Genomic DNA, 25,064 nt, shown 5'->3' on the forward strand with positions numbered 1-25,064 from the left:
TGCATTTGAGAGAGAGAGAGATGGTCACACAACAGAGACTGTCTTAACCGTCCGTGGCTTGTGTACTGCAAACACATACGAGCTTCATCACTGCGTCTGTCATGCCACTCTGTTACTCTTTTGGGCTTGAACTGATGGTAAAACTAAGGACATTATTAACTGTCTTAACATTTATTATGAAAAAAAAAAAAACTATGGAAAGGGGCATTACATTTCCGACAAATGCTTGCGGTGTTCGGCTAATCACAATGCACTAGGTCAGTTGGCCAATCAGAGCAGACTGTGCTTGCCAGTTGGAGGGACTTTGTAGAAAACTACGGGTTTGAGAGAGGCGGGGCATAGAGGACCTACAATAATTTACAGTGTTTGAAAAATAATGTGATTTTTGAACATTAAAGCATGTCAACATATTCTGTTACACCAAATAAAACAAAATAATGATCTTTAAAAAAAGCGTCATATGACCCCTTTAAATCAAGTGATTTCTTAGGTAATCAATGATGCAGTTTACTGGAATACAATAAAATGTTTGTTTTCATCATATAGATATCTCTATGTATAATGGCCAATAGAAACAGAAGCTAATTCGGTTTGTCTTTTTCATGCATCATTACATATGTCTATGACATCACCTGCAGTGCACAGCTTAAGATGCAGTGTTGGGGATTTCAGCCAGATTGAACAATTAGATTACAAAGTAATTTCATTCATCCCAAAGGTTAAGAGCTAGAAAGGCTTAAAAAGCCAAAGCAAACATTAAAAGGTCAGTCTCAGTGGTCTTTAAAGAAGTACAGCTGCGTGAACAATACTGGTATGATGACCTTCACTAGTAGAGTCACACGCTAGTAGAATTGTGAGAACAAACACAGTTCACAGTGATGCCTTGCACTCGTGGTGGGGAGATAAAAAAAAAACAAGCCATCTTGACTGTTTTAAACATCCTAGATCTATTTATCCTAACAACCACTGACTCCAATCACAACTCCAATCCAACAGAATTTGGCTAACAACAAGATACTCATAAGGTATATTTACACAGCTGAGTTAAGACTGCTCTGTGGCTGCTCAAAAATCTGTGTAAAGAGAAAGACATAATGCAGCATAAAAACCAGAATAACTTATTCCTGCTTTGACCCACCTCTGCCAGCAGCATTAACAGTCCATTTTAAAGAGAACTGAATGGTACTTCAGAAGAACTTCTGTTAGACCTTTGCAGTTTAAATTTGGCATAAATGCCAAGTTCTCTCATGAAACTCTAGATGGTGCAGGCTGATGGTTTGTTAATGCAAATTGATGATATTCACAGCTTTAAACTACTTGGTACAAGCTGATTGGTACATATTGAATGCACAGCTAATTAGCTTACTGCTAATTTCCTCTGAAACCCTCCACCTTCCCCAGCTCCACCTGTATAAGGGTTATTATATGCTACTTGTGCAGCAGCAGTATGTCTTAAATTCTCACAGCACTGTATCGCCATATGCACTGGCAGTATCAAGTTCCTGTACTTGTATTGCAGCAGCAATAATCTACAACAACAGCAATAACCAACAGCAGCAGCAGCGTAGCAGATCTATTCCTACAAGGCCAAATACATTAACACTGGCATATCCATTACCATGCTAACATTTTCCAAGAGTTGTCATGATATAAATTACTAAATAAAAACGTTCACCATGTTTTGCTTTTACACAGTGCATTCTTGAATCGACTTGGCCAAAATAATGTATTTTTGCTATATTACTGCATACCTTTTGGAACAGTCTTCATGTTTGGTGATTCCTTAAAAATGCTGTCTAGGTAGGGAGCTTGGTAGGTTTTGGAACAGAGCTAGTCTCACTCAACTCAACTCAATAAACATTTCTGGAGAATAAAATCATAGCTTTGGTGAGTGAATTTACAGCTCTCCATACAGTCTTTGAGAAGTCGATTATGACTTTAGGCTCTCTGTATTAGTTTCCCTTGCTGTCTGACATCCTGTCTCTCTCACTGTCGTCTTGAGGAGAGTCACATGATGTAGCTCTACTGGCAAAGCCTACAGTCTCCAGCTGGGGCCCGTCTAAAGGCAGTGAACAACACATAGTGAGAGATCCCACTGTCTCTTATAAACCAATCAATGCTTGGTTATGTGATTACACAGTAAGGGATGCTAAATATTGCCTTCTAAGAACAGAGCCCCAGTATGTTTAAATGCAGCCACATTAAACACTAAGTGGCCTAGAGAAAAGGGTTGCATTGTTTATGCCAAGGTTTTATTTCAGGGATGAACAATATGTTTATGCACAGCAAAAATTCCAATAAATTAACTTTATCATTGTCAAAATAATTTACTAATATTTAAACTAGTATCAAAATTCAAAATTAACCTAATATATTATAATCATGTCTTTTTCCCAGGCTCTTCACTGCATCTTTTCAACTCCGTTATTTGAAATGAATCTTTTAAGTGAACAATACAGTCCCGTTAACTACTATGACTCATATTTTCCATTCAGGCCTCTCCCTTGTAGCAGAGGGACATGATTGCTTTTTCTACCTTCGTCCACTAACTGCAGCATGAGCAAAGAGCCTTACAATGCAAGCTTTAAAGGAGGATATTATTGGTTGGATGAACTTAGTGAAGATATATTATGAACCATCTGAACATACTTACACTTGAGGCTATGACTCAAAAGTTTATCAATGTGAAAAAAATACTGACGACCACAATTCAAGGTATAATCGTGAAATCTATTGGAAAAGTTACTACACGAATCAGAGAATGAATCTGAATGAGCTTTTTGTTAAATGATTCAGATGACTTAACTCGCTTGCAAGAATCAATGTTCCAGCTATTAGCATGTCACTGTAGATGAACAATTAAAAACATTCAGAATGTAATATAAAATCTGCAATAATGTAGCCTACAAGAAGGGTTACCAAATTAATTAGTCAGTGAATCTAAATGAGCTATTTTGATTAACTAATTCAGAATATTTGAGTCAGTACTAAAAGCTAGTCTATATTTTCCAATCAGCAATTATAAAAATACTCAATGCGATATGTTTGTATGTGTATGTGTGTGTGTGTATACATTTACACATACTGTATAATACTGCATATGTTTGTAAAATGGCACAGTTTTTACAAATTTCTGAAAGTACACTCCTAACATCAGTCAGTCAAGCATTATAATATGATTTTATGATAATCAAGTATTATTTAATTATATAACTTTAGTAATAAGTAGGGGTGTCCATGGTTAACCGGTTAACCAATTAACCGTTAAAAATTGCGTAACCGAGTGAAACATTTTGCTCGGTTAAGTGACGTCAATGGCGTGCATTGAATTTAGTTGTAATACATTTTTGCACCGCCAGAGCGCTCCCAGACATTTGTAATGTCCACAAGAAGTCGTCATTTTTCTAATATGAAGCGGGCAAAAAAAAAGTACAGCGTTGGAGCACTTTAAAATTGACAGTGACGGGGCAAAATGCAAGTATCGCAATACAGTGCTTAGATATACTTCAAGTACAACCTCGTTGTTGTAATCTCAACAGCCAACACCCGGGCATCATTAGGCCAGTCAGGACACACTGGATGCGTGGCGATGGGGAAAGCATCTCAGCTGCGTGGCGTGTCTGTTTTTAATTCGGCTCCCATGTTAACAGGTTAGAGCTTGCCGACTGCCTGCGTGAGACGCGCGGCTCGACGCGTGCATGCTAGAAATAGAACCGACGCCTTGTTGGAAGCGTTTCCAGGCAAAATATAATAGGAAAATATGTTTGTCATTTTGTACAGAAATACATATTAATTCATGACATTTTGATATTTGAAAGTCTATAGGTTGACATAAATTAAGATATAAATGTAATAAAAAAAATTTTTTTATCGATTTTCAAATATTGTACCTGTCAAACATAGTCATAGCCTTAGCGAGGCGGCCGCGGAGCCTGCTTGTTACCTTCGCCTAAACACGGAAAGTTACATAACTATTACTAGAGCCTGTTCCTTTATAAGATAGCCAAAGGTCGGTGTATATTTGCTTTATACATTTTAGGCTTATTCTCAAATTCAGATTGTGTTAGTGGGCGAGATTATTAGGCAGTTTTAATAGGACAATTTGACCGGAGAGATTAAATTTTGTCGGACATTTCGTTTTTTTTCGGCCAATGTCCGGAAATTACCAGACAACGGAAACCCTGGCACACACTATGGTTAACCGAGTATTAACCGCTAAGGGCCTCGGTTAACGGTTAATGAAAAACTTGAAAACGTGCAGCCCTAGTAATACGAATCAAAACTTGGTAAGATGTATGAATGCATAGACATTTGAACTGAATTTAGGACTTGGTCATTCAGTGTTTCTGTAAAAAATTTAAATAAAAAAAGGGAAAAAACTAACAATAATACTGATAAGATGATAATAATAATAATAATAATAGTAGTAGTATAAAACACACTGAGGATTAACAAGCTGCTGGATTCAAGAATATTAATCAGGTAGAGTGCATTCCATTGTTGTTTGCGTCTTTAGTCCCGCCCACTACCAGAAAACCCAGCAGTTCTTAAAAACTTAAAAACCAAAGTAACTCCATTATTTTGACAGGAAAATACAACAAAGAATAATATTTACGTGTAGCACGTCAATTCTGCATACATATGTAAGACTCTCTCGCTCTCTCTGCTCTCACAGAAGTGATGGCGAGTCTTGCGCTGTATACTAGAAATTACCCTTTACGCAAAATACAGGTGCGCCGCGCATCCATAAACTGAAATAAACACAAATCGCCTAATAGACAGAGAAACTCTGAAGCGCTCAGTCAGAGTGTTCGGCGAGTGAAAATATATCTGTGCTAATACCTAGCCTCCAATTCACACACTGGCAAGTAAATATTTTATTCATATTTTATTTATTAGCCATTGGCTAATATAAGACATAATTTTTTTGCCCAGAGTGAAGATTTTGTCTCATATGCAAGTGATTTACTCGCAATGTAGAGGGTTGAAAATCTAGTCTATATTTTTGAATCAGCAATAAAAAAAATTATTCTAAGGTAGGCTACAGGAAGGGTTATTGAATATATATAACTGAATGAATCCGATTGTTTTGCAGACAGATTCAAAATCCTTACATCTATAAAAAAAAAAAAAAAAAATGGCCATGAATTTAATGAATATAACCCCAGTCATGGATCAATTATCATCATCCTGTGATAAATCTGTACAAGATTAACAGCTCCCAAACACACCCTAGCCACTGACTAACTCTTGAACTTATTGGCCCCACAATACGATAGAGGAGATTACCGGGCTTCTGTGAGCACCCTATATAGTGAGGAAATGGCTAATCCACATCACCACGCAGGCCCGCCGTCTGCACTGCAGGATCTGACTCCAGCAGTCTGGGCTTCCTTCTTCCCACACTGAACTGGAGAGAAAGGTTAAATGTGGGACAGCGGAAGACAAGCTCGTATGGGAGAAACAAATGTTGGCTTTGTCTGTGTGCTACATGACTTCCTGTCAGTGAGACCTAGCATCATGTGTCTCTTCATTGAGTTCAGAGTGTCCTAATACTTCACGTCTGATCTCTATGTGAGGAAAATATGTATGACGGAGTGAGATGGATGTTCTGGTTGTTCGCATGGATGCTAAAACACAGAATGGGACTTGAACGTTACCTGAACACTCTTCTGCTGCTTCTGGCTGTTCAGTAGTGACTGTGACGTCTGGAGATCCTGAGGCCATGATGTCACAATCACTGTTGAGAAAAAGAGTTCGTCAGATAAACCAGTCCTGAATAGGTACTCTGGAGAAAAAATAAATAAATAAATAAAATATTGTACATAATTTTTTAAAACTTAGGGACATCTTTGAATGACTAATTAGCAATTATTTCTAGCTATTTATTTATTTATTTTTTCATTGTCATGCTGTTCCAAAGCAATTTGGCCTTCTTTCTTTTGTGTAAAGGTGCAGTTTACCATTGCTCGGTGAAACTTCACGAACAGACTCCAGTAATTATAATAGGAATCTAGAAAGCTGTGTGGTTCGAAACTGAGCAAAGCTTTGTAGCCTACAAATTAGACTTTTTTTCTACCAACAAAAGTCAGGCATAAGTAATTTTTAATTTAATTGTTAAATTTGTTGAGCTGCAATAAAATGTTTTAAAATTAAACTCAATGTCTCGATATATCATATAGAAATTTGGTTTTATTATTTTACTTGGTAAAATGTCTTCTATTGGAGTGGAAAGACATGAGAGTGAGTAATGATGACAGCATTTGGGCGAACACTTGCTTTTTAATAAAAGCATTTGTCACTTTTCTTTGAAGTACCTTAGGTTCAGCAAAACAGGGGTCATTTCTCACTTTATTAGGGTTCTTGAGTTGGCTATATTATATAAAACCTATAATATAACATGACTTCTATCGACAGCACTTTTAATTCTAACTGTAACCTTTACTTTACAGTTATTAATCTACTTTATTTTCTCTTTTGATTTATTCAGCTTTTCTTTGTTTGTATTTGTATATGCACCGCTGATATTTCTGTTGTAATAAAAAAAAACATAAACGTATGATGTTAATTTAATGTTGTACACCTTTTTTTTTTGGCATTCAGTTTAGAATTTTTATAATTATTCAGGCACTTCCAGACTTTTCAGATCCACTGATATCAGGGGTGTCATGCACGCTTTATTTTTTTGAGGGAGCACGAGTTGGGGGTCCGGGGGAAGCATGTTCTCAGCTGTTATTACAAAATATCAAATTAATTAAATAATTCAAATAAAAAGACTGAACTGATCTGTCCTCTACAGTATGTTTGTCAATATTGTCTTTCACGAGAGCGTGCCCACACCCCTGTCAGAGGGTTTGTAACACCCAAGGCCTCACAGGAGGTGTTGGCGATAAGCCAATGCTGACTCATATGTTAGATTACAGCACTGGAGCCGAGTCACTCCAGCGGATCCACCCTATCTGAAGAAGCAGACTTGCTGATACTAGCAGCCCAAAACAGACTCCAGACCAGTTGAGGCCTCGGTATTTGTCCTGATGAGTGACTGCAGCCTAAACCTGGATCAGACTCTTCTCTGGAACGACTCCAGCTCTCGAGGAGGAAACTCTCAAACGGTATCTATGACAGACAACTGCAGCTCCAGGCCGGAGGAACGGCCAAACAGGATGAGAAGGCAATTTGCACTCTAGTTTGACATGCACAACTTTGACAAGGATTATTCCAGTTTAAAAAGGGCAAGATCTGACCATTGATGGCAAGCAACTATCCCATTGCATATGTAAAGTAATTTTCAAAGCCTGGCGTTTAATTTTCTCCATAGAGGGGATTTGTTTTTAATAATGCATGTCACAAGTTATTGCACATTCATCTATTCATCCATACACTCGTGTATCCAACACATCTGGCATTCTTGTAATCGCTCCCACCCTCATTTGTACCACTTCCTGTACTCCACACATCTCACCATTCACTTCCTGTGATAACAACATTAACCAGGCTCAGGCAGGTTTCTGCTACATTCTTTCAACAATATAACAACAGAGCAAAATGCCAAATATTTTGTACTCAAAACTCCACAGTGTTTGTGCCAGGTATCCGTGCCTCTGTTTTAGGATGTGATCCTCTTCATATCAGACCTTGAAATGTGTTTAGCTTTTAAATGTAAGCAACAGGCCATGTGTCCGTCACAGCTAAATATAATTCTGATTCATATTCCCTGTTATGCTTCACAGTTGTGCCAAACAAAGACATTGGGACAGCTTGAAATGCGTTACAAGACTGAGCTATCAGCTAATTCAAATAAACATTTTGAGACTATCAGCTTTGTATAACACTTTAGGGTCCAATTTTCACTATTAACTAGTTGTTAACATGAATATTACTAGCATATTGTCATATTAATTCCTTATTCTATGACCCTATTTTAGATTTTTTAACACTACCCCTTAGCTAAACTTAACAACTACCTTACTAACTAGTAACAAGCAAGAATTAGAAGTTTATTGAGGTTAGTTAATCTTGAGAATAGGACTTTAAAATAAAGTGTGTGACCAATCATCTTTTTTGCATGTTTCAACCATTATTTTAAAAGTAATAATGTACTGATTCTTTTGTTTATTTAGAAAAGACAATCAAAAATAATACTCCTTCTTCCTGTTTTGATAAACTATTCACAGAGAACAATGTACTGAAGTACATCCAGAAAGAGAAAAATGAGTCAAACTCAAGTCATCAGTGATTTCTATCTGGCATGTCTGCCAAACATTGCTCAACAAAAGCTTAACACAGAGCAGCTAAGCCAAATATCATTCATATTCACATTCAACAGCAATACGAAAACAGGCTATTTCACAATTCAAGCACAATCAATATTTTATTAGTCAATCTTCCTCTATTTAGTGACCAAACCCATAGCCAAAATGATTATAAGATGGACTAGTGGATTATAAAAACATACACAGCGAAGTAAAAACATGAGACATACACTATTGTTCAAAAGATTGCGTGTTTTTAAAGAAAGCAATAGTTTTATATGGAAAGAACACATTAAAATGATAAAAAGTGACAGCAAATTATTTTATAATGTTACAAAAAAAAATTTTTAGCATCAAAGCTTTTATGACATATATTTAAATTATTTCTGAATGTGACACTCATGACTGGAGTAATGATGCTGAAAATTCAGCTTTGCATCACAGGAATAAATTACTATTTAAAATATATTAAAATATAAGATTGTTATTTGAAATGCCAATTATATTTCATGGTTTTATTTATTTATTTTGCTGTATTTTGATCAAATAAATGAAGCCTTCCTGAGCTTAGCAACATCAAACTTTGAATGGTCCTGTATTTAGGGACTTATGACTGATGGGCTTGTTCAACTTGTGCCAATAAGGAAAGCTTCCCAGAAACCATCCAAAGCACCCTAGAAACCACAGAGCGACATACTTAAACTAGTCAAAACACCTCAGCAATCTGCATAGCAACACCTGGTTCTGCAGAGGCAAGCACTCCTCACATTTCTTTCCTTGCAGTTTATACAAGAAGCCCATTCAACAGACTGAGACCGTTCTTGTTTGAGCTGAACTGCGTGCTGAACATCACACGAGACCAGATAACAACAGTCAACTAATGAGAAACACTCTGCCTTACCATTCCCTGCAAGCACTATCTGTCCTCCACTGCTTACAGACACCAGACTTGCAGTTTCTTCCACACTGCTGCTAAATATGTTGTGCAGATTTGTTCCAGTGGTTAAAGGGGCTGGTGTGACATCAGAGCACATCGATGACCCGTACTCCATGTCATCAGATAGCACTCATTCATTTCCTCTGTCTATCTCAGGGGAAGTGCATATAAAGTCTGCTTTTCAGATTCACAGACGAGTTATTCACAGATAGCTTATGTTGGCATATGAAAGAACGAGACAAGAAAAACCACAGATACAAAAAACCGACATGACTAAAGCATAAACACACACCATAAAGCACTAATCAAAGGAATAATAAATGCATGCACTCATACATGGGGTCATTTTGTCCAGTTATTGCCTAAGGGTGAGATTGTGAAAGCCATGTGATACCATTATGATCAGTTGTGCAATATCTCCTTCTCTTTTGATCCATTTGGATGTTTAGTTGATTGTTTCAGGCAGTTCCTTCACTTATTTTTTGTCACAAAGGACAGTAACTTTGTTTGAGAGAGTTTTAATTTATTTCTTTTGTATTAATTCCAGAAAGTCTTTGACCCTTTCAGGTCAGCGTTGCGTGGCCTGTGTCAAACACTAGACGAAGGACCACACAGCTGGTCTTGTGTCCACACATCTCCTTCACAGACACTTTAAGATCACAAAGAAAACAACTTCCCTTACAATAAATTACTGTGGCAGCACCATAGTTCTTTGGTAATGAATTATTACTATACTTTATGTAAATTGATATTTAGGATCTGCAAAGAATAGTACAATCCAAGATTATTTTATTCTCTGAAGAAGAAAACATACTACATTATCAAGAGCGTTTAGCCACTCTTTGGATATTTTACGTACAACTAAATGAAAAGGCAAGTCCATCTACTAAAGGGGAAACGTCTAATTCTTTGATTTGTAAACACTTTCTCCATTCCAGAGCAGAGTCAGCTGTAAGCAATCCTCTGTAGACCGATTCCCCTGAAAAGTGTAAACACATTTGCTATGAAAACATTGCTTTGTTTGAGCATCTCAACCAGCAGCAACACCGTCTCAACCAATAGCTTGAGTTTGGGGCGGGACTATCTGTTTGTCTGACCAAAATCTGTTTTAAAAACTGTTTGTATTCGAACTTACTTCATGACCATTAAAGGGGTTATGTAACGTGATTTACATTTTTTCCTTTCTCTTTGGAGGGTTACAAGCTCTAGGTGCATAAAGAAGTTCTGTAAAGTTGCAAAGACTAAAGTCTCAAATCCAAAGAGATATTCTTTATAAAAGTTAAGAGTCAACCACTCCCCTCAAAAACGGCTCGTTATAACATGCCCCCACATCCCTACGTACAATGTGGGAAGATTTGCATAATGCCGCCCAAATGTTAGCGCAAAGAAAGAATGCATTTTTAGAACATTTATTCTCGCTGTCGCAGCTGGCACCATCTTGTGGAGATGCTGTGTGTTTCCTTGTGAAATCGAAGCTACTTTGTTTGGCCTTCCTAAAGAGGACACAACTAGAAATCAGAGGTTAGGTTTTATGGCCGAGGATGAGGACCATTTCCTGTGAGAGTGGTGTAAAATGCTGATGTCTGTTTCTATAAAGTGGGGCGATTTCAACTTTGCAAGGACAGTCTGCCACTTTTCATTCACAGTCTGTAAGTATGTTTGCATATTAAAAGACTTTGCCACTGATGATTCAAACATGAGATTTGAACAGTTCAGAGTAACTGTTATAGCTTGTTGACTGTTATTTCTCCGTTCACAAATGCAGACATGGTTTTATGTTCATGCAGCGCAATACACAATGCATAGAAATGTCCTCAGTGGATGCAACAAATGCCTCATTTGTAACAGGTTTTAATGGTTTTGGCTCATCAAGCTGGGTCACATGATATCACAGTATGGTTAGGGGCGTAACATTTCCATCACACGCTTGAGGCATTCGGCCAATCCCAACGCACTGGATAGCTGGCCAATTAGCGTACACCTCGTTTTCCTCAACTATGAGCTTTGTGAAAATCAATGTTTCAGAAAGGTGGGGCATAGAGATGAAACAATAAAGAAGAGTAAAATAATGTGTTTTAAAAACACGTCATAAACACATTGTATTAAACCAAATACACAAAATAAAATTATTTTTAGCAACGTCATATGACCCCTTTAAAAAAAGTGATCCATTTAGTATGAATGAAGTTGAATGTAAAATGAATTAAATGTACTATGTCTGCCATTTTGTTTCTATTACAAGATCTACCAGGATCAGTTGCATCGCTTCTAGGGATGTAACAATTACCAGTTTGAATTCAAAATTCACAATGGTTAGTATTACCAGTTCATATTTTAATTATCATTAAAACCGTATTATCATGATAAATAAATACTGTCCAGCACAAATCGCAAAGTTTTCAGTAACAGTCTCATGGGCGCAGAGCACAAAGAGTAGTTTTGTTCTGAGTGAAATCAGGGAGAAAAGTTGGGAGCTTTTAAAAGAGTGCTGAGGGAATTATACATATGAATATATTAATTAATTATATGAATGTACCTCTGAAGGTTTGTCTTCAGTAACAATTTGATGGCATTTTGTTTTCATCTTTGCTCCATGTAATACCTAAAGGAAGTGTTTTATTTGCAGTACTGCTTTGTCCACGAAAGGTTACGGAAAACAGGCCTGCATTTCAGCCCGGGCAGAAAGGGCCCAAACCTCTGGCCGGGCTTCAGGCCAATTTTCACGTCATAGTTCAGACGTAGGATGGGCCATTGGCCTGTTTTAGGCTTTTCCTTATTTTTATATTTTAGACATCCATTAATTAGTGATGAAAAAATAATAATTGCTGCACTGTTGGAAAGAACACAAGACCGTGCTACCACGACTGTCAAGAGCAGCTCGACGGTGTTTAGTGTCCCGCAGCAGAGAGCGTGTCATCAGCGCAACTGAACAGTTCTGCGTTCAAATGCACACAATAGGCTTAAGCTTGCCGCAAAGTAATTACCAAAATTGTAACAGGATAAATTTGTAAGAAGATATTTCAATTATTTACTAATCAACTAGTGTTTTCTGATTCTGTATCACAAGGATACATTTGCTGATCCTGACTCGTCATCTCCTCATTAGACGCACCTTTAGAGAGAAGTCCATCTTTATGTATTATGATTTTAATGAAAGACTTTTAGTTTTTGATTTGTTTTATTTTGATTAGTAGCAATTTAAATTATTCTATATATGAATAATTGAGTTTCGGTTCATTTTTGAATTCCTGTTAAAGACGAGACGGCGCATCATGTTTGTTTTCTTTATTTTATAAAAGCACATTTTGTTGATATTGTGAGTACACACAAATAAAAGTAGACCCTTTGCTGTTACGTTTGATTACTGAATTACAGTGTAACCACTGTAAAAAATGATTGCGCTGGCGCCTCCATGTCCTGCAGAGCGTCTCCGCACAAACTGATTTATCTCTATAGATTTTATTTTAGGCAAGTCACGATGATTAGAAGACTTCATTGATCAAACATAGGCTTACTGTATGCCGCTGGCTGGTAATTCTGATAAGCTGTTGGACATGAGCTGGGCTAGGACCTGGGCATCTCAGGCTAGGGCCTAGTTTTGAGGCCTGTGCAGAGCTCTAATTCAGCTTTTCCATAAGCGCCACCTGCTGTCAGAAAGTGGATTTACAGAGATTTCTATTTACATTCAGTCTGTGTGCAGTTTCTGTCTGGCCAAAAACAGAGTGAATTTGCATGCCCTGCTGTATATTTTGACTGGTTGATGAAAAACAAGCTTATGTGGATTTAATTTTTTTTTTTACAATTCAGATAGTTATTCAGAAGTTATCTAGAATTATATATGGAGCAGATAAAATACATATAAACATGTATTAATCAATTATATTTTTTTACTTGTATTTAAATGTATATAAATGTATCTCTTGAGGTGAACAATGTGTTCAGAAAAGTTTTGATGGTATTATCTTGCCTGTGTATAATGCATATGCTACTTTGTTTATAGCTGTAACCAAGGAAAAACAAGAACGCAAGAAAGTCAGGCCATTCTGTTTTTGCTTCACATTTTGAAATTATAATCAATTAAAATAACATGTATGCAGCATCTGTTAAGATTGTGATGATAATACAGTGGTGGCTAGGGCTGCACGATAAATCGCATGCAATATTTAATGCACATCATGTTTTGCACACCTTGCCAGTTAACAACGGCTCTGTGTAGTAAATGCTGCTCCATGTGAAAGCGTGCAGGTGATGGAGATTTACCGATGCGATTTATCGTGTAGCCGTAGCGGTGGCCTCTAATTTTAAAAGGAAAGAGCACAGACAATGTCTTAGTTTGTTTATATGCAGAGATTTTTTCATTTGTAATAATTATCTATTTGATTTGGGGTTTGTTTCAAAATGTTGTCCAAGCAAAATAAAAGGACACTATTTAATTTACAATTTTTCTTAAATCTCATTTTGTTAAGAATTTTTTTAAATAGAAAATCGTGCCATGAAATCAGTATCAAGAATCATATCGCACCGCGAGTTCAGTGAATCATTACATCCCTACTTTGCATACTACATATAGTAGGGAAGCATTCCATTTTTAGACACAGCAAATCATTTTGCTTTTTTGTTTGGTGTTAGTGATAGAAACTACTTACTTCAGCTTTAAATACTGTAAGGATGCTCATATTGTAAGGTGGAAGCAGATTTACTGTTGTTTGGTGAATTTTCCCACGCAAATGCAGTCATTTCAATAGGAATCTACAAGACTAGGAAAATCATGCAAGAGCGATGATGATAATTTCCATAAGCAGATTTCACAAAAGGTTCAATATGGTCAGATTCTTGCTTTAAAAAACTGAAAATTGCTTGGTTTGAAAGTAGATTTATAGCATATAATGACTTTCATTTCAAGTTGCTCCTTATATTACACTAGCTTTACTTCTGAAAACTTGCAGTATAGTTTTACCATTTACAGCTTCTATAATACTTTCATGACTGCATTTGTGGAGCTCAACATCATGGATCACCAGAAAAGCAAACGCACCCTGGATGCAAAGCAAAGAAAGTCACACTTGTTTGGAAAGAAATGAAGATGAGTAAATTATGACAGAATTTACATTTTATGTAAGCTCTTGCTTAACAGCGGATCAAGCAAACCAAACTGACCTCTTTCCCAAGAGCCTCTTCTGACTAAAAACATCTTCTCATCATTACCCAGTGCGTGACTATGATAGCACAGAGGTCGTTCAGAGCTCTACAGGGACTAATGGACTGACCTTGGACTGCCTCCAACGCCAGAGTTCTGTGATGACGTCCGACGTTTCATGTCTTAACTTTTGGACATGGAGAGGAAGGGAGGAATAAGAGAGAGAGAGAGAGAAAGAGCAAGAGTTAGTGAAGCATTGAAGCAGAAGATATTAGCAAGCATGCTAGCTGTGTAAGCATCAACAAGTTTAGAAAAAAAAAAAAATGTAGGGAATTATCATACGGGAGACTGTAATACTTTTATACGCATACGCAAATGCAAAGCTTGATTTAGTTAAACAAAATACTTTGAATGCACAGTGTGATTTATATCAACAGGCAAGGGTGACGAATAATCACACATTATTACATATCAACATATATACAGTTTTTTAGCGAAATACAACAAACAATTTTTTGATGGATACATAAATAATAGGCAATAATGATTAGTTTATAAAGTCTATAAATCTAAAAAGCCTATAATGACCCATTTCCACACTATTTTGAATATAATAAAAATAAACACACAAAAAAAATACAAATAAAAATCTGTAGTGAATTTATGCATCACAAGATTTTAATGTACAATATAAAATATACTCATTCTGAGACTTGCTAAATATTACAGTGCATTTAGCAAAGTGAAAAAATTAGTGTTAAGTTTTAGGAAAGTGTGTTAAAGGGAAATAATTATGGTTCTAAAAAATATTTTTAAATTGGACGACAACAAAGGTAACACAGAAAATCCACAATTAAATATATAATATCAACCTGATAACAATAAAAATACAATATTAAATACAATAACCATTTACCATAAATGATATAGCCCTAAATTTGTGTGCATAGCATTTGCTATTACATTGTTCTATTAAACTATGATTAAAATGTAATTATTTATGCTATATACATATATATATACATACACAGTACAGACCAAAAGTTTGGACACACCTTCTCATTCAAAGAGTTTTCTTTATTTTCATGATTATGAAAATTGTAGATTCACAATGAACATCAAAACTATGAATTAACACATGTGGAATTATATATGGAATTATATACATAACAAAAAAGTGTGAAACAACTGAAAATATGTCATATTGTAGGTTCTTCAAAGTAGCCAGCTTTTGCTTTGATTACTGCTTTGCACACTCTTGGCTTTCTCTTGATGAGCTTCAAGAGGTAGTCACCTGAAATGGTCTTCCAACAGTCTTGAAGGAGTTCCCCTAGAGATGCTCAGCACTTGTTGACCCTTTTTCCTTCTGTCTGCGGTCCAGCTCACCCCTAAACCATCTGGATTGGGTTCAGGTCCGGTGACTGTGGAGGCCAGGTCATCTGGTGCAGCACCCCATCACTCTCCTTCTTGGTCAAATAGCCCTTGATGCCTTCAGTGCGACTCTACAATTTTCATAGTCATGAAAATAAAGAAAACTCTTTGAATGAGAAGGTGTGTCCAAACTTTTGTACTGTATATTATATATATATATATATATATATATATATATATATATATATATATATATATATATATATATATATATATATATATATATATATATATATGTGTATATATATATATATATATATATATATATATATATATATATATATATATATATATAGTGAAAAAAATAATCTATGTACATATCGAGTAAAACAGTATATAGAGCTGATGGCTCAACGTAAATGAAGCATCTATTGGTGCAGCTGTGGAAAGATTAAATGAATGTTACAACCAAATTGATGATTAGTTATTAAAGTGTCAACCCTCATCATGCAACATCCTGACAATCAGAGTCATCTTATGCAATGCAGCTTTAGAACTAAGCTTCTCCACAGGCCTCGATGGTGAACCACACATCAACGACTTGACTCTAGTGATGGACTCCCTAAAGTCACACCATCTGTCGAGTACCTCAGAAAATGTCAAAATGATGTTCTCCTCTGAGGCTGAAAGGACAGCGCTGCTTTCTCCAGACATTAGTTGAAGTGGATGACACATCTGACAAGAATGTGAATCAGGCAGTAAATCTGTTCATTATGTCACAGGCCCTGTGGTCCTCTGTGAACCAGTGCAGCTTGCAAACAAGTGTCTAATTACGTTGTCCTTTCTACTTTTCTACTCTTTGGGGTCAGGAGGTCTCTTCTGCTCATCAAGGCTGCATTTATTTAGTTATAAATACAGTAATATTTTGAAATAGTTTTACAAGTTAAACTGTTTTCTTTTTTAATATATTTTAAAAAGTAATTTACTCTAGTCTTCAGTGTCACATGATCCTTCAGAAATCACTCTAATGTGATTTGCTGCTCAAGAAATTGAATGCATCCTGTCTCAATAAAAATATTACCTAAATCAAACAGACTTTTGAAAGGTAGTATATTCAATCATTGGACGTTTTACAGGGACCTGGTGTAAACTATGATATAATGAGTTTATTAAACCAGATGCAGTCACCAATAGACTCAATCAGTTGACAACATTAGCTAAAGTGGTGAGTGACCATCTCCATCTCATTCCCTAAATATAAATCTCATTCCCTAAATATAAATCTCATTCCCTAAGTCACTAACTCACTATATTAAATTATATCTGAAGAGAAATAACATCCTGAAACATTTATTGGACATAATGTGGCTCATTAACAAATGAGGTCTTATTCTACTACTTGCTGGTTTTGTTATGAGATGGTAGCAAAATAAAAAGCAATCTTCTGTGACTTTATGAAAGTTCATAAGTTATACCATGCAATTTAGCTTTTAAACAGCCAGCAAACCAAAACAGTACTAATCATCAATGAGCATGTTGTTTAGGTTAGATTCTAACATCTAGCAAAATTTGTGGTTTTAGGCCTAATTTATATACAGTTCCTCATGAATAGGAATTAACCTTGCACATGCGAAATAGGAAGTTGTACATACATAGTATACAATGCTGAGGTTACTTAGGCTTTAAAGGGATAGTTTACCCAAAAATGAAAATGCTGTCATTAATTACTCATCCTCATGTTGTTCCAAACCCGTGAGACCTTTATTCAACTTCGGAACACAAACACAAAAAGTGTTTGATGTAATCCGAGAGCTTTCTGAGCCTGCACAGACAGCACTGTAACTGAAATCTTCCCAATCCAAGAAAAGTAGTAAGGATATCGCTAAAACATTCCATGTGACATCAGTGATTTAACCGTAATTTCCGCAATTTTACGAATCTGCAAGAATACTTTTGTGTGCAAAGAAAAAACTAAAATAACAACTTTATTCACCAATTCTTCTCTTCCAAATCACGTTTTCCGCCATTATTGAGAGTACATCTGCATGTTAACAATGCATGCGTGTGGTGCTGCTGACGTAGAACACGTGTCAAGGTACTCTTGATAATGGTGGAATATGTTTAGGTCTGGGAACTTTTCAGTTGCATCAGAGAACTCTCGGATTTTATCAAAAATAGCTTGATTTGTGTTCAGAAGATTAACAAAGGAGTAATTAATGATATAATTTTCAACTTTTGGTGAGCTATCCCTTTAAGAATGAAAGTAAGCGTGTTTCCATTACAGATTTGTTCAAAACTTTATAAAACGTAATAAATGTAGATAAAAAAAGTATTGCAAAATGACGCTGTTTCCCTTAACCAATGTTATGCGACTAAGATGTAATCATTTGTCTCTCGCGATAAGTCATGGCAACAGATTTTGATGGGATTTTGGCTATATTTATAAAATTATGCGTGTATCTTAACAGAAGCAGCACAGAGAGCCTCTTCAGAAACATGCGTGCTGCGGCTGGAATAAACACAAGCATTGACTAGAATGGCCGCAATCAGCATCAGAGCCACACTGCACCGCAGATGTGTGAAGTGTAAATTGTCTAAGCATGGTTGGGAAAGCCCCAGTGATCATATGACTTTTTACATACGCCATGTGACCTGTAAATGTGGAAAAAAAACTTTTCCATTACAGTTTTGCAAATTATTCCTTTTTCGCATTGCCTGAAAAACCACCTCATGCGAGCGCAAATTTTTTTTTTTTTTGCGATATTTGGAAGTTTTGGATAAATTTACGCATTTCCATTAGGCTTTCTAGTGACGCGCCTAGTGACATCTTACACAAAATGAGGAGCTTTTTGTGAATAAAACTGCAAATCTGTCTATTTAAATGAACCCTAAAATTACAGCTACAGAACATTTATCCAGCCCTGAATTTTCTATTAAAATATTTTTATTTTTTTACTTTCCATTCCGGCAGATATTTAAGGCAATATCACCACATGTGTTTGGAAGCCCTTTGCTGTTGGTACTGATTGATGGATTTAAAAAAAAAATCTAAGTAGTTAACAGGGGCAGCATAAATCCAGACATACAACAAAACCATGTGTACTTTTGTGGTTTTTCAGAACTTTAACCACAAAGTACAAAACTCTTTTAGCCGTGGCTGAACCAGCAGAGAAGGAGCAGAGCATTCTGGCCATCTGATTCATTATTACAGATTCCATAACTAAACCCCAGAAGAAACAATTTTTACAGATTAAAATTGAGTGGGGTAACACATGCCACCTTTTACTTAAAATAAGAGGGGAAGCTAAAAAACTCAATTATTTTTCAGGATTAGAAAACCGTTTCAAATAAAGTTGATGCACTGACTCTTCTAACCCCACTCTCCACAATATGTACATTTAACTAGCTCACACTTTAATAGAAAAGTCTCTCAATGACTTGAGACAACCTCATCAACTGCACAAGATGATGAGAAACTAGGAAATGTTTGAGCTCGACATCAACAAGTTCAGAGGACAAAACCAATAGGGGTCAGAACATTAACATTTGGACACTTTTTGTCATGGGATGGCTCAGGTTTCTTGCCAGATAGATACACTGTGTAGATACAAACAAAGCAGCACTCTCACAGGAGCGCAAGGACCATAAATGGTGTGAAAAATGGGGGTATGTAAGGATGAAGCTGGTTACAGTTTAAACTTTTAGCACATTTTTAGTCTCTTTGAAAAGTACAATTTTACATGAATAAGGAACATTATGTTTGAATAATAGTCCAAACTCTCTTATTGTACATTCATTTCGTCTCTGGGGGGCTGGACTAGGAGAACAAAAAAATAACAAATGGCAAATTCGGTGAAAAGAAATGATAAACAAAACAGTCTTTTTCCAAACTTGCAAAGAATCTGGACGAAACCCAATGAAAAACAACATGTTCTCTCAGCGGTCTTGGAATACCAACCGGTGGTGATGAGTAGAGTCTTGTTGGACATGTCATGAGACCATTACATAGAAGAGCTTTTAAAGAGACTCTAATTGAAAGAGTTCATCTAAGAAGCTATTATAGTGCACTAACAAAAGAAACAGTACAGAACAAAAAAACTTCAAGTGAAGTATGTAGCTACTCACACTCTGAGAAAAAAAGGTAAGCTATCACTGGGATGGTACCCTTTAAAAAGGTTCACATTTGTACCTTACTTACCCCTAAAGTTGCATTTTAACACCTTAAAGGTTCATATTTGTACCTTTTGAAAAAGCACTACCCCAGTGACAGCTTTCAAACATTTCTTTTATGAGAGTGCATACCAAACTGGTCATTTTAATCAGTGCTCCACTAATAATAAATCACAGTTTCTTATATTCAACCATGCCACTAAAATGCAATCTCAATCACAAGACAAATGGTAAGTGTTTTATCACTACTAGAAGTCATTTTAAACTAAGTTTTCACATGAACAAAAGGCTCCAGCTTACTTTTTGTCCCCAAAGCAGCTGTAAAATCCAGCCATGGTGTCAAAGTTCACCCGAAAAGCAGAGTTTCATTAGTGCATCCTTTGTACAAGGTCCAAGAGTGAATCTTCGCATCTGTTTTATCAAATCACCAACATCTTCACACGGGGTGTTTGAGAAAGAGCAGAAGCTCATGAGATTGTGTATCTTTCACAGGGAAGGTACAAGTGTGCTCCAGTAGCCTGTCTCTCAGGACTGAGCATGCTCTCGGTCTCTTCCTCTTTGGATTCCCCCCTCCCGTTCTTCTCCAACCCCCGTCACCTAATCCAGAGAATCAGCTGCTATTGTCTCACCCCATTGGCCCATTGACAGGCTGGGTGTCATTTGATAATTAGATGGCGCAGCTCCCTGAGGAGATACCACCTTTGTGTCTTTCTGGCCTCTTAAAGGGGGTTAGAAAGCCAGTCACACGGCCAACTCAGTTTGAATAAATCATTAGCAATTTTTAACCCAATATTTAGTTAGCTTCTTTCTTACACTCTTAAAAATAATTGGCATTAGTTCAGTGAGGAATGTTTATGAATGAATTAGAATGTTGCCACTGTGAAAGTTCCCTTTTAGAACCTTTATTTTTAGGTGAGTATTGACCAAAGTGTTGCTGATTCATGCATGCAAAGAAAAATCCTTCTTTACTTTAGAAGAAGGGTGACTGTTGAAGAGCCAGATTCATGGTTCTAGGCTGCAAATGATATTTTACTCTAAGTGACAGGACATTCATCATATTTTCTTTAGAAAATGTGTCGTGCACACAAACTCAAACCATAAGACTCCACTACATACAAATGTTTCGCCTTCCTGCCAGTTTTGAATATTTTCCTTACCCCTCAGGCAAATCGTGTAGGAGTATCCGGCGAAAGTGTAAACAAAGCTTTGCGCCAGCCGGTGCTTTTTCTTAAATACAAACAATAGCAAACACTGGATTTCGAAAAAGTATTTTCTTCTGGTTGGGGAGATTCATGTTTCATGTTAAATGGCAGACATAGATGTCAAGTTCACACTCACTGATAGCTGTCAAACCCCTTTATTTTTTCCTCACACATATGGTGAACAGAGTCTCTATGGAGTTGCACTGCAGGCGTACATCTTACAGTCCTCTTTCTCAAAGCTGGGTGGAATGTCAGTCAGTTTTCTTTTTGAAAAAAGCCAGGTTGGCATTTCCTGAGAACTTTTTGCTCTGCCGCTGAAGAAACCCATATGTATTTCACTTTCTTAAGAGGGCCATTAGACTGAGCATTATCAGCAGATGCATTAATGCAGTCATTGTCTATGGTTCCTTAAATGATCAGCAAAACATTCTCCTTCAAATGTCCTTGACTTCCTTCTTTCTTCATGTTTTGGGGGCTGAATACTTTTAGAAAGCTGATGTGTCCTGTTTTGATTGTTACATTAAGATATAAACTTTGACTAATACACTACGGTTTCTTTTCTTTACAGATTAAAATTAACATGTTTGACAGTAAAGTATTTTGTATTGTTAAAACATATTTCTAATTAATGCTGTGCTTTTGAACTTTCTATTTATCAAAGAATTCTTAAAAATGTATCAGTTTCCAAAAAGTATTAAGCAGCACTGTTTTCAACATTAATAGTAATAATCCATGTTTCTCGAGCAAAAAATCAGCATAGAAAGATTTCTGAAGGATAATGTTACACTGTAGACCGGAGTAATGATGCTGAAAATCCCAGGATTAAATTTAATTTTAAAATATATTCAAATAGAAAACGGATATTTTAAATAATATTTCACAATATTGCTATTTTGCTAATACAATAATAAACGCAATATCGCGTTCATTTTCGAAGACGTTTCATCTTGGATAATGAATGTGATATTGCGTAGCATGTCAGTGATCTAAGGCTCTGTCTATTTAATGCCTCTCCATTTAAAAGCAGGTGATGGCGATTTAGCAGTAATCACGGAACCGGATTTACTGACTAGGTGCCCATGATCATATCGTTAGATATATCGCCCAGCCCTAGCAGGACAACATCCCAACAGTCCTTGTTTAAGACTCTCGTCAACAGACCAGTTTTGGGTGCAGGAAGGGGCACTTTTACTGTTTTATAAAGTAAGCAGTACTGCACAACAGTTAATGCGCTAGTCGTCACCTAAATAGAACCCGAAGTAGGTAACTATCACGTGTGCTTTTTAAAACAGTATGTGGCGACAGCGGGAAACTCTGTATATTCATGTGGTGTGCGCATTTCAAAAGAGTAAATCAGAAGCTTGTAACATATACCGTATTTTTCGGACTATAAGTTCTACCTAAGTATAAGTCGCATCAGTCCAAAAATACATCATGACGAGGAAAAAACATATTTAAGTCGCACTGGACTATAAGTCGCATTTATGTAGAACCAAGAACTAAGAGAAAACATTATCGTCTACAGCCGCGAGAGGGCGCTATATGTCTTCAGTGCAGACTACAGGAGCAATGAGCAGCATAGAGCGCCCTCTAGCGGCTGCAGACGGTAATGTTATCTCTTGGTTCATTTCTCTTGGTTCATGTTAAATTAATTTTGATAAATAAGTTGCACCTGACTATAAGTCGCAGGACCAGCCAAACTATGAAAAAAAGTGTGACTTATAGTCCGGAAAATACGGTAAATGCTATATCAAACAAATCACTTTATTCAGTATTCATGTAAACACTAGGTTTGGACTCGTCAATCAGAATGCATTAATTTAGAAGGAAGCAAAAAGTGTCCATGTAAACGTAACTATAGATCTGTAATATTTACCATCACTAAATCAGATAATAACCTAAGGCGCAGAATCAGCCAGAACAAGTCGGACTACATTCTTTTAAAGACCTAGACACATGAATATTTAGCCTAACCCTAAAAAGTGCCAGACCCCACCACCCCCAATTCAACTCTGTCAATCCCCTCAACAGTCTTCCCTGACTCAAGTTTCTTCAGGCATCTCCTGCAGAGCACTGTTTCTTTTCTTTACAAAGCTCTCTGAATTCCAGCCCACATCTGGAACACATCTTCTGAGGCAGCGCTCTACCCCACACTCTAATTAAGGCCATGTATGCCAAACTGTAAATAACCCAAGAAATGATAACCCTCAGAGCTCAGAAGCCCAAAACGCAGGACGGTGCCGATTGAGATGGTTCGAAATAACTTATAAGATGAATATACAAGTTCCAGTCTTCATGCAAATTCTATCCTCTTCTGAGAAAAACAAAGCCATGAGCAGGCCAAGCCCTCCATGAGTCTGTTAAGTCCTTTACTCTTACAATAAAAACCATCCAGCTGGGTCCACACAGCTTGACCATTGAGCACAAACCATTCATCTCCTCTGTGACCAGTTAACTTTGTATCCCTGTTTTCCAGGCTTTTTAAAACTTGGTGTGCGGCGTTTCTAGAGGGAGGTTTCCAAATGGAGTATTTTAATAGTTTAATGAGATGATAATTAAATAATTGTGTCCTGGGTTTTATGATGCATTTCTTTGCAAAGTTCCTTTACAGACACAACAGGACTCTTAACATGGCTCATCATCAAAATATATTTTACAGGACAACAGGCTCTATTAGCACATGCTCAGAAGGGTTAAATTAACTAATAAAAAAAAAAAAATTCTGCTATTTGCCTGTTTAAACGACTCATGAGAAATACACAAAAAGTTAATGAGTGTCGTAATTTAAACACAGATGTTGTGTACTGGGCCATCTCATGTTTTCTAACCAGGTAGAAAACCTTTACGTTTTTCATTCATTCATTAATTCATTCATATATATATATATATATATATATATATATATATATATATATATATATATATATATAGCGCCCCAGTGTAGTGATGGGGACACTATACTGTCAACAAGCACTGTCCTTCGGATGAGACGTTAAACTGCGGTCCTGACTCTCTGTGGTCATTAAAAATCCCTGGATGTCTTTCGAAAAGATGGTGTGACCTCAGCATCATGGCTAAATTTGCCCATTGGCCTCCGACCATCATGGCCTACTAACAATCCCCATATCTGCTGACTGGCTTCATCGCTCTGTCTCCTCTCCACCAGTAAGCTGGTGTGTGGTGGGCGTTCTGGAGCACTATGGCTGCCGTCGCATCATCCAGGTGGATGCTGCACACTGGTGGTGGATGAGTTGTTTTTGCAATGATCACTCACCACATTTGAGTGATCATTGCAAAAAAAAAGAAAAAAAATGTTTATCTCTCTCTCTCTCTCTCTATATATATATATATTTTATACTGTATTCTATATAAGGTACCAGTGAAATGTTACTTTTGACTTGTACAGTATTATAATATACACAAAGAGCATTGGCATATTATTGAATATAATATTGAAATATCGGTATCAGCCCCTTTTTTTTAAACACCATAATATTTTATGTCCACCATTTTAAATGAGCCTTGGCCCAGAGAAAACACCTGCACTTCTGGATCATGTTTAGGTCTGGCTTCTTTTTTTACCTATAGAGTTTTAGCCAGCGACGGCGAATGGCACGGTGGATTGTGTTCACGACAATGTTTTCTGGAAGTATTCCTGAGCCCATGTTGTGATTTCCATTACAGTAGCATTCCTGTATGTGATGCAGTGCCGTCTAAGTGCCCGAAGATCATTGGCATCCAGTATGGTTTTCTGGCCTTGACCCTTACACACAGAGATTGTTCCAGATTCTCTGAATCTTTGGATGATATTATTCACTGTAGATGATGATAACTACAAACTCTTTGCAATTTGTCTCTAAGAAACTCCTTTCTGATATTGCTCCACTATTTTTCGCCGCAGTATTGGAGGAATTGGTGATCCTCTGCCCATCTTGACTTCTGAGAGACAATGCCACTCTGAGAGGCTCTTTTTATACCCAATCATGTTGAAAATT

The 25,064-nt window shown here is 36.7% G+C and overlaps 1 protein-coding gene across 9 annotated transcripts in view; it reads right to left on the reverse strand.

Annotated features, from left to right (window-relative positions):
- Window positions 1-25,064, reverse strand: part of LOC113113603 (uncharacterized protein KIAA1211-like) — a 41,726-nt gene that overhangs the window by 14,945 nt on the left and 1,717 nt on the right. Inside the window, exons 1-3 of one of the 9 annotated variants that reach the window (XM_026279897.1) lie at window positions 20,168-20,419; window positions 14,457-14,513; window positions 5,661-5,740 (exon numbers count right to left, since the gene is read on the reverse strand). In XM_026279897.1, coding sequence (XP_026135682.1) covers window positions 5,661-5,740; window positions 14,457-14,506 — 130 coding nt within the window. In that variant the 5' untranslated portion in view covers window positions 14,507-14,513; window positions 20,168-20,419. Of the gene's footprint in view, window positions 1-5,660; window positions 5,741-9,153; window positions 9,328-12,704; window positions 12,841-13,835; window positions 13,944-14,346; window positions 14,369-14,456; window positions 14,514-20,167; window positions 20,420-25,064 lie in introns of those variants that run through there. The other 8 variants (XM_026279898.1, XM_026279901.1, XM_026279905.1 and 5 more) reach the window with 8 other exon arrangements.

This window comes from Carassius auratus, chromosome 14, assembly GCF_003368295.1.
Source record: "Carassius auratus strain Wakin chromosome 14, ASM336829v1, whole genome shotgun sequence".
Taxonomy (NCBI): Eukaryota; Metazoa; Chordata; class Actinopteri; order Cypriniformes; family Cyprinidae; genus Carassius; species Carassius auratus.